This window comes from Ochotona curzoniae, unplaced genomic scaffold (genome assembly GCF_017591425.1).
Source record: "Ochotona curzoniae isolate NIBS_2020 unplaced genomic scaffold, NIBS_Ocur_1.0 scaffold_4506, whole genome shotgun sequence".
Taxonomy (NCBI): Eukaryota; Metazoa; Chordata; class Mammalia; order Lagomorpha; family Ochotonidae; genus Ochotona; species Ochotona curzoniae.
Window position 1 is genome coordinate 67416682 of NW_024467119.1, and position 16125 is coordinate 67432806.

At 40.8% G+C, this 16125-nt stretch overlaps 1 protein-coding gene across 15 annotated transcripts in view; it reads right to left on the bottom strand.

The window, feature by feature from the left end:
• Nucleotides 1-1009: 1009 nt before the first annotated feature.
• The window catches only part of ELF2 (E74 like ETS transcription factor 2), a 107579-nt gene continuing 92463 nt past the window's right edge, over nt 1010-16125 (bottom strand). For 9 of the 15 annotated variants that reach the window (XM_040967226.1, XM_040967216.1, XM_040967225.1 and 6 more), the window contains 5 exons: nt 14291-14464; nt 10923-11009; nt 5707-5899; nt 3225-3575; nt 1010-2833 (listed from right to left, as the gene is read on the bottom strand). In XM_040967226.1, the coding sequence (XP_040823160.1) occupies nt 2209-2833; nt 3225-3575; nt 5707-5899; nt 10923-11009; nt 14291-14464 (1430 nt within the window). In that variant the 3' untranslated portion in view covers nt 1010-2208. The remainder of the gene's footprint in view (nt 2834-3224; nt 3576-5706; nt 5900-10922; nt 11010-14290; nt 14465-16125) is intronic. The other 6 variants (XM_040967217.1, XM_040967221.1, XM_040967215.1 and 3 more) reach the window with 4 other exon arrangements.

Sequence of the window (16125 nt, forward strand, 5' to 3'; positions counted from 1 at the left end):
GAATTCTTTTGCATCAGAATGTTTATCTCAATTCCATTTCCCACAAAAAACTAAAGGCATTCTTATGTACTGTCAACAAGTATGATTCCAAACCTAGACTTCCAATAAATTTATTTTGAAAAAGACACAAGTAGGCCTGGCTTTACTTAGCTAGAGTCAATTAACTGCCTTTTGTTGTCCTCCATAGAATATGATTTAGATTCCTAGCAAATGCTGCCAAAATCACATCTGAACTGTGTACTGTATGCTCAGCATTTCGGGTGGATTCCAGACACGGTATAAACAGAATCTTTGCCCTAGGCGAGTATTATGGAAGCCATGACTGAACAGAGAAGACAATACAATTAACTGCTAAAGCATACAGTGTCAATTTTGCAAACTAAAATACTTAATCGTGTTGTAGAAAGATACAGAGTTTGTGATTACCTCCCTAACAGGGTAGGAAACAAGCTTTTGAGTTTTTATTAAGAACTACCATCAGGCATGTTTATGGCAAACATGAGAAGAAGCTGCTGGGAAATCCTGATCAAATTCACAAATGGACAAAGGCCATAAACATTAGTTGTAACTTTATCTAAATTTCTGAAATGTAGACAACTTTTCTCTGCTGCATGACAGCCTTGATACAGTGACAGCGCCTAGCTTTGTGTGACATTAGGTAACTTACGTAGCAATTCTGCTGGTGACTCAATTTGCTCATTGGTTTAAAGTGCTTTATTCTTCTTACCTTCAAGAAGTCTAATTACAAAAACTAAGCTCTTTCTTTAAGTATAGCCAAGTGCTAATAGTAAATCCATGCTAGGTAGGACATTAGTCTGTGCTGACGATGGGAAAGGAAGCAGCAACATGTAGATCTCTGCCAAATAATATAATGGAACAAAACAGAAGTAGAATTTCTTCACAAAACAGGAAGGAGCAACAGGACTGTTATTACTTCTTCACTATAAAACGTCTCTATGCTGGCTTTTGAACACTGATAAAAAATATCACCAGAGACCAAAGCACAAGATAAATTTTGTTTCTATATTTCATAAAACCTACGTGAATACACTTTGAAACAAGAGTACAACAAAATAGAATATACTTCAAATGTTGAATATACAAACTATTATAGTTCAAATCTGAACACTGGTACTTTCCCTCTTAAACATCAACTAAAAAATAAAAGAAAAAGAAAAGTAGAGAAAGAAGAGGAAAGGGGGCAGGAAAGAGAGGGAGGAAGTAAGGAGAGGGAGGGAGAAACAGAGAAAGACAGAAAGAAAAGCTAGCTAGCTCCAGGTTTTCGAGCTACCTGACAAAAATCCATGCTGAGCCTGAACTTCCAAGTGAAGGAACTGAAACTGATATGTCTGCACAGATGCCAGGGCTAAGTGAGTGACACAGGCATGTTACAGCAAAAGGCCAGGGCCAACTGTTAATTTGTCCACAATTAAGAAACTGACAGACTTAAACTACCATATAAAATGTTACATGTAAATTCTATAACAATACTGTGCTAGGTACAAGATTTTTTAAATTTTTCTTTTAATAAAAAAAGCTTTACACAAACAAGCCATTAGCTTATTCCAAGAAAGAAAACCGAAAATTAGTCTAAGGCCTTTGTTTTAAATCAGCTTAAGCTATATGATATATATATATATATATATTATATATATATAAAAAAAATCGCACTAGATCTTTTTTGCTATCCTCTTTCTGAAGCTTTTGGATCCATTCTTCAATTCACATTCTAAAATACCTATATTAGCAGAGTCTTCACATAGCACCAGTTAAGTGTGTACTGTGCGAGCACAGTGATAATTGCTGGTATGCATATAAAATGCATCAAAAATTGCTATATGTAACAATGAGATCACCCATCCCAACCCCTCCCACTGAAAACCATGTAACCTCTTACAGACGTTAGTGTTCCAACTCTTAGTGTAACTTGATATTGTAGTGAGCTGCTTGGTCCCTTTCAATCCTTTTCCTATTGATGGGTTCAGTTGTTTCCTACTGTAAGAGGCAGTTTTCTGTCAGCATCTCAACATTTAGTTCATTTCCCACTGAAACATGGGATATGTAATATACTTCCAGTAAGTGTGATTGTTTTCTTATATGCAATAAAAATGTTTTAAAGTCTTCCTTGGACTTTTCTTGATGACCTCCTTTGTAAATGTTTATCATCAGTACTACCCACTAACAGTCTAGGTCCATGGTGCAGCCATTTTATTTCTCACATGTCACCAGTCCTTCTGTTTTCATAGTTACAGGAAGGGCAATAGCTGAAGGCGCACTGACCACTACTACGTGGGTTACTGTCTTACTTCCATCTGCAGGCTTTTCTTCTACCAGTTGCAACGTCTTCACATCATGTTCTTGCTTTTTTGTCACTGCTTCTGATTTAACCTCTGGTCCTTTTATGACGGCACTGATAACTCGGGGAGGAGTCTGGCCAGAGGCCTGCTGAGTAGGTACTGATAGTCTCATTACTGGTGTACCATGGCCTAGGGAAACAGGGGTAAGTGCTCTGACAGCCAATGGAGTTCCAACAATGTTAATGCTTCCTGACCCAGTCAGATTTGACTTTGTCTGCAGTTGACATTGTGCAAGTTGTGTAGCTGGGATGGTGATGATTTTGGCAGGCTGCATGGTGATTTTGTCTCCATTTTCGGAAGAGGCTGGCATCACAGTAGGGATTGTCTGAATGACTACCTTTGGAGAGGTTGCTGTTGTTGGGCTAGTGCTGGTAATTAGCGGTGCACCTGCATTAACTGACTGAACCGCCACAGTTGAGATCTTCTGACCCAATGATGTCATTACAACAGGTACTTGCATTGCCACACGAACTGTCCTAGTAGATTAAGAAGAAAAGGAGTTGATATATAACTCTTCATTAGAACATAGGTCTCCTATGCAAAAAGATGAGTGCAATTCCACAATGCATAAAACTAGTGCTCCACAATGTCACTGAAGTATTGGCAATCCCTGAAGTTTAGAATCTGAAGAGCTACGGAAAAAATATATTTTAAAAACAAAATAAAAACTAAAGCCCACTTGAAGTTCCATCTATAGAAGCACAGAACACAAATAATTCTAGTCAACAGATCTATTTCAACAATACATTAAAAAATGTCCAGCTGTTTTTTTAAAGTCTTGACAACTACAAGTTTAGAGCGTTTTACCAAGGATCCTTTCTAGAAAGATGAATATACTGTAACTCAAAGAGTGTGCGCCTCACTTACCTGGGAGCTGCCGTGGCAGACACAGATGTGCTGGTGGTAGGAGACCTGGACGAGGCATCATGACCAGGGGAAGTAATATTCACAACTCTAGTGACACCCTTCTCTGCTCTGGAGCAGTTTATAGGAGATGAATTTTTCCCCCCACGAACAGAAGTTGCAGCTTTCAGAAGACTTTCTGCAGACAGTGACACTCGTTCCAAGGACTTCTCTTCAGCAGCCGTCGCTAAGTCTTCATTACAGGGCTCACTTTTGTCATCATCTATGACCACTATGTTTTTGGGCATATCCTTGAACTGATACACAAGCCTCTGTCCTTCAACCTTGGCAAGAATCCCCCTTTGGTAGTAGTATCTGTACAGGGACAAAACAATTAATCAAGTGCACGGCTTAATTTTTTCCCCCATTAAAAAAAATAAACAAACAAATACACCCAACTCATGTGGAATGTAAAAACACTTATTTTTGGAAGAGATGAGAAAGAAGAAGCTCTTACTGCCTGGACTGCAAAAAGGGGTAGAGGTACCAAGTATGAATGACTGGAGCTTTGGGTCCTACACCCCTGGTATCTACAAAGTTACCATAAATTCATTCTCAGATTATTTTACAGATATCGGTAGAAATTCTAACTCAGCAAATAGATGTTTTATATAAGAACTGTCACATTTAGAAGAGATAAATGTGCAAGCTCTGTGAACAAACACGAAACCAGGTTTACCCTGATTAAGAAGAAATCTTGTACATTTCAGTAAAAGCTTTTGGGGGGACAAATGCCCTGGCATAGTAAGCCTCCATCTGTGGTGCCAGCATTCCAGATGGGTATCAAATGAAGTCCCAGTTGCTCACTTCTGATCCAGCTCCCTGCTAATGTGCTTGAGAAAGCAGGGGATAGTTCAAGTGCTTGGGCCCCTGCACCCACATGGGAGGGTTGGAGGATCCTGGCTTCAGACCAGGTCTGGCTACTGCAGCCATTCGGGAAGTGAACCAGCAGATGGAACATTTCCATCTCTGTCTCTCCTCTCTCTGTAAATCTGCCTTTCAAATAAAAATAAGCAAGTCTTACAAAAGAAAAAACTTTTTGGAGTTTCTCAAACTAATATGACTTAAGAGATATTTTCATATCAAAATGAATCTATTTATAACAAATTCAAAGGCCTAAAGGGAAAATTACCTTGGGAAACTGTTAACTTTGGGTTCAATTTTTTTTAATGCCTACAATTTGTATTAAGAAATAAATGTAACCAAAAAAGTACTTTTTTTTTTTTTTTTTTTGCTAAGATGGATTTCCCAGGCCAGGCGACATGGCCTAGCAGATCAAGTCCTCGCCTTGAATATGCCAGGATCCAATATGGGCACCAGCTCCACTTCCCATCCAGCTCCCTGCTTGTGGCCTGGGAAAGCAGTCGAGGACAGCCCAAAGCTTTGGGACCCTGCACCCATGTGGGAGACCCGAAGGAGGTTCCTGGTTCCCGGCTTCGAATCAGCACAGCACTGGCCATTGTGCTCACTTGGGGAGTGAATCATTGGACGGAAGATCTTCCTCTCTGTCTCTCCTCCTCTCTGTATATCAGACTTTGTAATAAAAATAAATAAATATAAAAAAAAAAAAGATGGATTTCCCAGCAATGTTGACATTTCCAGTAACTAGACTAACTCCTCTTAACGTCTACTTCCAAACTAAAGAAGCTCCTCTTGAATACCTGAAATTATAAGTGATTTCTTTTTAAAAGTTATTTATTTTTATTGGAAAGTCAGATATACAGAGAGGAGCAAAGACAAGAAAAAAACCTTTCATCAGTTGATTCACTTTCCAAGTGGCTACAATAGCCGCAGCTGAGCCAATCGGAAGCCAGGAGCCACACATCTTCCCCGCACCCCCCCCCCCCGTCTTCCATGCGGATGCAGGGTCTCAAGACTTGGGGCCGTCCTCAACTGCTTTCCCAGGCCACAAGCAGGGAGCTGGATGGGAAGTGGAGCTCTGGGGACATGAACCAGTGCCCGTATGGGAGCCTGGTGTATTCAAGGCAAAACGACTTTAGCTGCTAGGCTATTGCACCAGGCATAATAAGGGATTTAAAATTTCCCTTTAAACAGCTGGAAGTGGTGTGTGGCGGGGTGATTAAGATGATGAACCTTGAGTCATCTGCATCTCACTTCAGAGGACCTGGATTCAAGCCCTGTCTCCTTGCAATTCCAGCTTCCTACTAATTCACACCTTGGGATGCAAGCAGTTCCTGGCTCGAGTACGTGGGCCCCTGCCACCTCATGGGAGACAGGCTGAGGGCCTGGCTCCACTGAACACCAGCTGTCACACCGGAAGAAGGAGCTAGTGAATGAAGGATCTCTTCCATTTTTTTCTGTCACACTAACTTTCTAATAAATGAAACTTTAAAAATAAACAAATAAAACAGCTAACAGGTAATATAACTTGTTGGATAGGAAAAGACTGTAACAATTTTGTTTGAATATTAACCTGTGTTCTTACCTCAAAGCTCGTCCCATAGTCTCATAGTTCATGTCTGGCTTATTCTTATGTTTTCCCCAAAGCTTGGAGACAGCCTTTGAATCCACGAGCTTGAAGATGCCTTTTTCTCTTTGAGTCCATTTAATATACCGGGGACAAGTATTTTTATCTTGAAGTAGATCTAAAAGAAACTCCCACAAGTAGGTTGTGTTTCCTTTAAAAACAAAGCAAAAACAATGACACTGATTTAAAATCCTTCAGAATTATAGTTAAAAGCAAATAAAATATCCTTCCTTATAACATAAAAATCCTGTTGCTAGTTTTAAAAATTGGTATTCCTGGGGCTCTCATTATATCCCAATGGGTTCAGCCAATGCCTACTCCTGGCCTCCAACACGAGGGTCGGCTTGAGTCCCAGTTGCTCTACTTCTAATCTAACCATCTGCTCATGTGCTAGGAAAGGAGAATGGCCAGAATATTTGGACCCCTGCCACCAACACCGGAGACCTGGCTGCTGTTCCTGGCTCCTGGCTGTACTGGTCATGTGGGGACAGAACATGTCTGCATCTCCCCCTACTCCAAACTCTTTCAAATAAATAAATAATAAATCTCAAGATCGGGTATTTTTTCTTCTATGCCCTTCATAGTCTCTATACAGCCACTGGGAAAGAAAACCAATGTCTGGAAAATCTTCTTTGTCTTTTTCTCTGTGTTTAAGAAAAATAGTGATTTCTTTTTTGTAAAAATAAAACTTCCTGAATTGAAACAAGCACTGAGAACTGAGAAGGAAAAGGGAAAACACATATACTATATGATGATACAGTGGCATTGCAAGCTAATCCTCTACTTGTGGTGCTGGATCATGTCCCAGCTGTCCACTTTCAAAACAGCTCTCAGTTTATAATCTGAGAAAACAACAGAGGATGGTCTAAGTCCTTGGGCCCCTGCATCCATGTGAGACATCCAGAAGAAATTCCTGGCTCCCAGCTTCAGACCAGCCCAGCTCTGTCCTTAACAACTGTTTGGGGAGTGAACCAGTCAATGCATGCTCTCTCTCCCTGTTTCTGTCTCTCCTTCTCTCTAATTCTTTCAAGTAAAAGAAATTTAAAATCTTAAAAAAAAAATTGCAAGTGTGTTGCCAGGTTCCTACCATTTGAGCCTTTCCCATCCTTAAATTCAAATCCAAGTTACACACTACATTGAAGAATAACTAAGAGCAAGAATTTTTTTAGAAGATTTATTCATCTTTATTAGAAAGGCAGATTTAGAGCCAGGCATGATGGAGCAGCGGCTGAAGTCCTCGCCTTGAACGTGCTGGGATCCCATATGGACCCCGGTTCTAATCCTAGCTGCTCTACTTCCCATCCAGCTCCCTGCTTGTGGCCTGGGAAAGCAGTTGAGGACGACCCAGGGCCTTGGGACCCTGCACCCGTGCGGGAGACCAGGAAGAAGATCCTGGCTTCGGATTGGCTCAGCTCCAGTCATTGCTGCATCTTGGGGAATGAAACATCGGACGGAAGATCTTCCTCTCTGTCTCTCCTCTCTATATATCTGCCTTTCCAATAAAAGTAAAATAAATGTTAAGAAAAAGAAAGGAAAGCAGGCAGGAAGGCAGGCAGGAAGATTTACAGAGACAATGAGTGAAGACTATTCCATCTGCTGGTTCACTCTCTAAATGGCCACAGCAGCCAGAGCTGAGACTTGAATTGGCACCCATATGGGATCTGGGTGATTGCAAGATGAGGATTTAGCCATTAACCAATTGCACTGGCCCAGACTGAGGAATTTCTAAATCAAGCCAATACTATTCTATCAGTTTTCATTCTTGGTGTCTTCATGAGGGCAAGCCTTTGGAACAGTTATTGATTAACCCCTTGTAGTGCTTGTGAATACATCTAAGCGCCCCAGTTCAAATTCCTGCTCTGACTGTAGCTTCCTGCTAACATGCCCCCCCTAGGAGGCAGTAAGTGGTAAGTTCAGATACTTCAGTCCCCTAGCATTCCTATGGGCCACTGGGAGATTTGGGTTGAGTTTCTGGATCCTGGCTTCAGCATGAGCCAGCCTTCGCTCCTGTAGGCACTGGGAAATGCACTAGTGAATGGGAATTCTTTGAAACCTCATTATATCATCGCTACAATTACTGAGCCATGTACAACCTTCAATTCCATCAAAATGTGTAGCGAGGTACACTGTCGGGGAATATCGGGTCCTATGAGCAGATACAGTGAAGGTAACCAGAGATCTGATCTTGGAAGATGTTTTTGGCAACAACGACAATGCCTTGTACATAACAGGGATTTAAATGCTTTCTCATTTGTTTAATTAACCAGCCTCTTAGATTTCTCAAATATTCACTGAGTTCCCAACCCTAAGTTAAAACTTTTAAGGTAAACAAGATTTAGAAAGGCAAGTTTTCTAGGTATGGTATGTAACAGTTATTAATATACTTTTACAAATGAAGAAATAATGGCTGGCATTTTGAGCCTAAATTTATCTTTAATAACCAATCACATTACAACATACTATTTCGAGTTTAGTAGCACATAACTGAAAATTAATGAATGATAATTTTGATTGGTAAAAATGGTAATCACTTTGCACCAGTGTTAAACCACAAGGTCTTCGAGTATAGAGACACTGCTCATGGTAACAGTAATAATTCTATATTTAACTTTATCATTAAAAAAAAGTTCTTAGGGGTCTAGCGCGATACCTTAGCAGATAAAGTTCTCTTCTTGAACATGCCAGGATACCATATGGGCACCTGTTCATGTCCTGGAAGCCCTGATTCCATCTAGCTCCCTGCTTGTGGCCTGGCAAAGCAGTCGAGGATGGCCCAAAGATTTGGGACCCTGCACTCATGTGGAGACCCAGAAGAGGCTCCTGGCTCCTGTGTTTCGGCTCAGCTCTGACCGTTGCAGCCGACTGGGGAGTGAATCAATGGATGGAAGATATTCCTGTCCTCCTCTCTGTATATCTAACTTTCCAATAAAAAATAAATCTTTTTAAAAAAGTTTTAAAAGATCTATTTTTACTGCAAAGGCAGATTCACAGCGAGGAGAAACAGAAAGGTCTTCATTTGCTGAATGAGTACTCATATGGCCACAATGGTTGGAGCTGAGCCAATCCAAAACCAAGATCCAGGAGCAGCCTCTTCCAGGTCTCCCATGTGGGTGCAAGAAGCCCAAGGCTTTGGGCCATCCTCTACTACTTTCCTAGCACACAGCAGGGAGCTGGATGGCAAGTGAAGTAGCTGGAATACCAACTAGCGCCCGTCAGGATGCTGGCACTTGCAGGTGGAAGATTAGATCATCTTGACAGGATGCCGGCCCCAAGTGGCACTTTTTATTAATTGCTACTACCATGTAACAACTATACAGTTTAAAACATAAAGGACAAAACCTAAGGTATTTTAGAAATGTGAAATGGCCAAATACATAGAGGGAAAAAAGCAGGGGATTCCAAATATGCCCAAATAATCAGTTCCTGAATAAAATAAATCTCCAAAATAACCAGTTTTCTTTTTGTTTGCCTAACTTAATACCAAATCCAAGAACACTACAGACTTCATTTTTAACTACCTTTTTTTGGGAGGAGATTTATTTTATTTATTTATTGCAAAGTCAGATATACAGAGAGGAGGAGAGACAGAGAGGAAGATCTTCCATCCGATGGTTCACTCCCCAAGTGAGCACAATGGCCGATGCTGCGCCAATCCGGAGCCAGGAAATTCTTCCAGGTCTCTCACACGGGTGCAGGGTCTCAAAGCTTTGGGCTGTCCTCAACTGCTTTCCCAGGCCACAAGCAGGGAGCTGGATGGGAAATGGGGCTGGTGCCCATTAGGGATCCTAGGCGCATTCAAGGTGAGGACTTTAGCTGCCTGGTCACTGCGCCAGGACCTTAACTAGCTTTTAATTAAAATTATGTCAAGCCAGCTATTAAAATGGACTAAATTGCAATTTGAGTGCAAAATTTATTGTATATTAATTTGAAAATACTTATTCAGGAAAGTTATATCAATTTTTGGTTATCAGAAACTTAAAGCCAGTTATTAAAATGTTACTCAAAATCATCTTACCCAATAAAGCAAAAACAGAGTTGGAGTTGTTACCACTTTCTTTTTCCTTTTTTTTTTAAAGATTTATTTTTATTGCAAAATCAGATATACAGTGAGGAGGAGAGAGAGGAAGATCTTCCATCTGATGGCTCACTCCCCAAACGGCCACAATGGCTGGAGCTGCGCCAATCCAAAGCGAGGAGCCAAGAGCCTCTTCCAGGTCTCGCACACGGGTGCAGGGTCCCAAGGCTTTAGGCCATCTTTGATTGCTTTCCCAGGCCACAAGCAGGGAGCTAGATGGAAGCGGGGCTACTGGGATTAGAACCAGCACCCACATGGGATCTTGGTATGTTCAAGGCGTGGACTCTAGCCACTAGGCTGCTGCGCTGGGCCCATCACTTATCTTTTAATAACAACATAAGGAACTCTAAAGCAAAAATGTGATAAAGTGGGCCCAGCGCGGTGGCCTAGCAGGTAAAATCCTTACCTTGAACATGCTGGGATCTCATATGGGCGCTGGTTCATGTCCCAGCAGCCCCACTTTCCATCTAGCTCCCTTCTTGTGGCCTGGAAAAGCAGTTGAGGATGGCCCAAAGCCTTGGGACCCTGCACTCACATGGAGACCTAGAACCTCCTGGTTTGGTCTGGCGCAGCTCCAGCCATGGTGGCTGTTTTGGGAGTCAGCCAGCAGATGGAAGATCTTTTTCCCTGTCTTTTCTCCTTCTTTCTGTACATCTTCCTTTCCAATAAAAAATAAGCAAATCTTAAAAAAAAAAAAGAAAGGAAAGAACAAAATAAGTGAATGAATGAATAAATAAATAATGTGTGCCTCCAGCACTTTTCGAATAGAATTGCATGCTCTCCTTCCTCTGCTTTCTGCGGCTAAAGCTGCAGAGCCCCTGTGGGGGTAGCAACGTAACAAACTAAAGTTTGCAAAACACACAAAGAAAATGTTTATGAAAAGGATTTTTTTTTTTGCTACAGAATACACTGATCTTTCCATTTCTTTTGCTCCTGAACTCTGAAGTACCACAGTGTATTGAAAAAGCTCCCCAGCTGGTGACACTAATCTATCCTTATGCTCCCATAGGCCTGAGTGAGAAAACATTTTCTTACAAGTGCAAAAAAAACGTCACCTGAAAATTCAAACCTCACCTCCAAAATGACCCTCCCAAATTACCTTTTCCTTCCCTGGGTTTCTTCTTGATACCTAATTCAGGAGACCCATTTGAAATTGGTGATTGCTGGGTCTTTGGTTTACGGCCAACTGAAAAACAAAATAATGAACCATATGTTAAAAACAGGAAAACAGAAGCATGATTAGCAGAGTCTATAACAACTAGTCATGAGCAAACAGTAATCTGTGGACTAAAATACTCAATGTACATGAAAAGTTGCTTCGAAATGCACATTAGGAAGATTTACACAATTTCAGATTACAGCATAGCCAGTAATTTCAACATTCATGATAAATAAGGCATTACAAACCTATGACTTACATGTTTAGATCTGTTAGCGTTTTTTTTACATTAATGTAATAAAAACAAATGCTATTATTTTTTGTTAAAAACAAATTCATTGGGAACATTCAAGTATATTTTTAGATTAAATGTATCATCATTATCATGCATCTGGAATTTCTGATATTCTCTCCTGCACTTGCAAGCAGTATTTTGATTAAGTACATAAAGAGTTAAATGAACGGCCAGAATTGTGGTATAGTCCATTAAGCCCCTGCCTTCAGTGCCATGCTGGCATCTCCCGAGTCCCAGCTGCTCCACTTCCAGTCCAGCTCCCTGCTAATGCACCTGAGAAAGCAGAAGATGGCCTTGGCTACCCACAGGGGAACCTGGATGAAGCTCTTGGTCTCAGCCCAGCCCAGCCAGTGCAGTCATCTGGGAAGTGATCCTTGGACAGAGCCTCGGTCTCTGTAAATCTACCTTTCAAATTAACAATTTTTTTTTTCAAATAAAAGAGGTATGCAAAAGTGTCCCAACTTATATTTCAAAATGTACAAATATATTCCAAGATTTTGTTTTGGTGATTCTAAATAAGAAACATGCTTTGGTAAAAATTAGAATTCACTGGTCTCCATATTAGAGCTTCATTTCCCAATTTAAGTAATACATGTATGGATGAATCATCGATAAAACTAATGGTTTCACCATCTCCTAAATTCAAGCACAGAAGTTCAGTTTAAAAGAGGTTTGCCCCATAAGGCTTCTTGTTTCTGTAAAACAGCATTTCCAAAATCTTGGGAGAAATGGGGTATGCAGGAAAGAGGTAAAAGTCCAACTCTTTTCAAAACAGTACATGGTATTTTCTCTTGGAGATTCAAATGTACATTATAAGGTTCTAGAAATGAAAAGGCTAACTCCCCGGTTTTGTTGTGTTGTGTTGTTTTGTTTTTTAAATCCTATAGGGGTCTGCTTTGTGGTGTGGCAGGTTAAGCTGATGCCTGCAAACCTAAGATTCCTGCAGGAATGCCTGCAAGAGCTCCAACTGGAGAACCACCCACTCAGCTTCTGATCTAGCTCCCTGTTACTGCCTGGGGAAGCAGAGGAAGATGGTCCAAGTGGCTCCTGCCACCCACAAGGAAAACACGGGGTTCCAGGATGGTGGCTTCAAGCCCAGCCCAGCTGCCATCATGGTCAGTTAGGGGAATGAACCAGCAGATCGAAGATCTACTTCTCCTCTCTGTAACTCTGCTTTTCAAATGAATAAATCTAAAACCAAGCAAAATGTCTTTCTAACTTTGTATGTCACTTCATTACCACAACATACAAGGGCAGAAAGTCTTATTCTTCTTCATTGTCTATCATAAAGTAGTAATAAGCACAATGCAGTGCACATTACAGCAATATAAAATACCATGTTGACAAATACCATTTGTTCTAACATGCTTTTCGCTTTGTTGCTGCTGCTGTTGTTTATTCCCCAACTCTAAAATGCGAAGGAAAGAGATAGAAAATAAAGCAGAATTAAACTGAGTGCTCATTTTAGGATTTCATTTCTTTCAACCTTTGCCTTTGATTTGAACAGGAAAGGCTCACTGACTTGTCCATTTCCGTGTGACGTTGAGATGTGTTGCATCCTTATGTTTACCCATTAAGATCAACTGAGCAGGTGTTTCGGCAGGCACCCAACAGCAGAAATGCTCTTTACTCACTGCTCAGTTTTATACCAGTTCCAAGTGTCTACTGGCAACCTCAGCATTTTAAAGAGCAGGGTATGAGGAAAACAATAGTATCAGCATTTTAAAAAACCTTTTTCATTTATTTGAAAGACAAAGACACATAAGAAAAGAAGACACAGGAGACAGAAGAAAAGACAGAGCACTCCCCTCCATAGTTCATTGCCCAAATGGCCGTGACAACCAAGACTGGGCCCAAGTCAAAGCTGGGAACTCAACCCATGAATGGCAGGAAGCCAGTTTTTCAAGCCACCATCCTGGCCTCCCAGAATCACATATGCAGGAAGCTGGACTCAGGAGCTCAAACCCAATACTCTAATGGTGTACACATTAAAATAACGGCCCACTACTGAGCTTTTAAAAATGTCCCATCACAGAAAAAGGAGAATAAGACTGAAAAATTAATAAAGAATGATTCAAAAAGAAAAGAAGAACGAAAAAGGCTGGGGGTAGGGAAGTTGGGGGAGGGGGGTGTCACCATTTTGGTGTAATGGCCTAAGCCACCAGCTGCTCTGCTTCCAATTCAGCTCCCTGATAATGCTCTTGGGAAAGCAATAGAAGATAGCACAAGGGCCTGGCACAGTAGCCTAGTGGCTAAATCTTTGCATTGCATTCCCTGGGATCCCATATGGGTACCAGCTTATATCCTGGCAGCTCCACTTCCCATCCAGATCCCTGCTTGTAGCCTGGGAAAGCAGTTGAGGACAGCCCAAAGCCTTGGGACCCTGCACCAGTGTGGGAGATCCAGAGGATCTCCTGGCTCTAGATAGGCTTGGCTCTTGCCATGGCAGCCACTTGGGGAGTGAACCAGCAGAAAAAATCTTTGTCTCTCCTTCTCTCTGTAATCTCACTTTCCAATAAAATTAATAAATCTTAAAAAATAAATAAAAAAATAAAAAACAAAGATGGCACAAGTCCTTGGGCCACTGTTCCCAGGTGAGAGACCTGGATGAAACGCCTGGCTTCAACCTAACCAAGCCACAGTCAATGTAGCCACTGGGAAGTGAACCAGCTATTCAAAGACCTCTTTCTCTTCTTCTCTGGTTCTGCTTTTCAAATAAATAAAACAAAAATTTTTACAAGGTTCAATTGCTAAAAGAAAGGAAAAATAAAGAAAAGACAAATACACAAGCAAACTCTGATTTTCCTTTAGTGTCCAACGCCTGTTCAAAAATTTCATACACGCAACATACCTTAAATGTTACTTCCACTTAATATTAGTGCAAATGTTAAAACAAAAAATTGAAATCTCAGTTTGCTAAACTGAGAATACCTAGTTGAGATAACATTAATCTGAAGTCTACAGCATATACAAATTATTATTTTCTTCTTTCTCAGAAATTGATGTACTTTACCTTTTTTCTTTTTCATTGGTTCATGGCTATCTGGTGACGTAGGAATAGGAGAGGTATCCATCGGTTCAGAATCTTCAGTTGACACCTCCACTACAGTTTCTGTAATGACATCAGGCCTCATGGCAGCATGGATAAATTCTGGAGTTGATACACAAGGAGGGACAAACACTTCCACTATAAAAAAAAGTTGAAAAATTAAAACTTCCCACCCCTATTTTTACTCCTTATGTGGACAGTGCAATATTCAGAAGACATTTACTAATTAATCAAAAGCAATATAAAAGCATAAATCCTAAAGGAGTTAATTGGATGTTCATGATCTAAGTATGCAAGGAAATAAATGTTAAGAAAATCAACAATGTAATCTCTAGGCAAGGTGAAAATTCTGAGTAATCATCAACCCTTCTTACTGTTAGACACTTTTAAGCTCATTACAGAGAAACTTTGTGAACCATTTTGACATTTGAGAAAACACTGGAAAATAGTAATATAGGAGTGGATTATTTAGTAATTTCCTTATATCATTATTCTTGAGGTAGTATATACACAAAATTTGTACATTTAAAAATATTTACAAATATATTCAGTAAAAAGCTTAAGTGTACCTTTAGTTTAAGAAAACTAACTTTAGTTTAAGCCTGTTTCTACAGACCAATAAACACTTTCTTTCAGTACTCAAAATGTTATACCAGTTCTGATGTTTGAAGGGGGGGAATGGTTGAAACAGTACATATATACTGCTATCTGTCATTCTACTGCATATGATAATTCTGCTCAGGGACCTCTGCCCTGGAACATTAAGCTATCTGTGATGCCCCCATAACATATCACAGCACTGATTCTCCTAAACCACTTCCGATCTAGCCTCCTGTTAATGTACCTGGGAAGGCAGTAAAGATGGCTTGAGTATTTGAGTCCCTGCCCACCAGGTCAGATACTCAAAATGAAGTTTCTGGCTCCTGGCTCTGGCCTGGCCCAGACCTCTCTGTAGCAGCCATTTCAACAGTAAACCAGGGCCCGGAGCAGTAGCCTAGCAGCTAAAGTCCTCACCTTGTATGCACCAGGATTCTATATGGACCGGTTCTTATCCCGGCAGCCCCACTTCCCATCCAGCTCCCTGCTTGCGGCCTGGGAAAACAGTAGAGCCCAAAAGCCTTGGGACCCTGCACCCATGTGGGAGGCCCTGAAGAGGCTCCCAGCTCCAGCTTGGCTCAGTTCCAGCCATGGTAGCCACTTTAGCAGTGAATCATCAGACAGGAGATCTTCCTCTTTGTGTATCTGACTTTCTAATAAAATAAAACATATCTTAAAAAAAAAGAGTAAACCAGAGGATGAAAGATCTTTTTTCTCCATCTCTCCCCATCTCATTCTGTCCTTTGAACAGATTAATAAATTTTCTTAACAATTAAGCAGTAGTGGGGGGCCCAGCATGGTTGTATAACAAATTAATCATCTCTGCCCACAAGCTCCCGCATCCCATATGGGCACCAGTTCATATCCTGGCTGCTCCACTTCCAATCCAGCTGTTTATGGTCTAGGAAAACAGAGGAAAACCGTCAGACCCAAGGACTTGGGCCCCTACACCCACGTGGAATGTTGGGAGGAAGCTCCCAACTTCAAATCAGCCCAGCTCTGTCTACTGCAGCCATTTGGGGAATGAAGCAGTGTATTGAAGTCCTTTCTGTCTCTTTCTCTTTATAAAAATCTGCTTTTCAAATAAGAATAATTTTTTTTAATTTTCTTTTTAAATTTAAATATTTTGTTTTCACTGGAAAGTCCGATATACAAAGGAGGAGAGACAGAAAGGAAGATCTTCCATCTGCTGATTCACTACC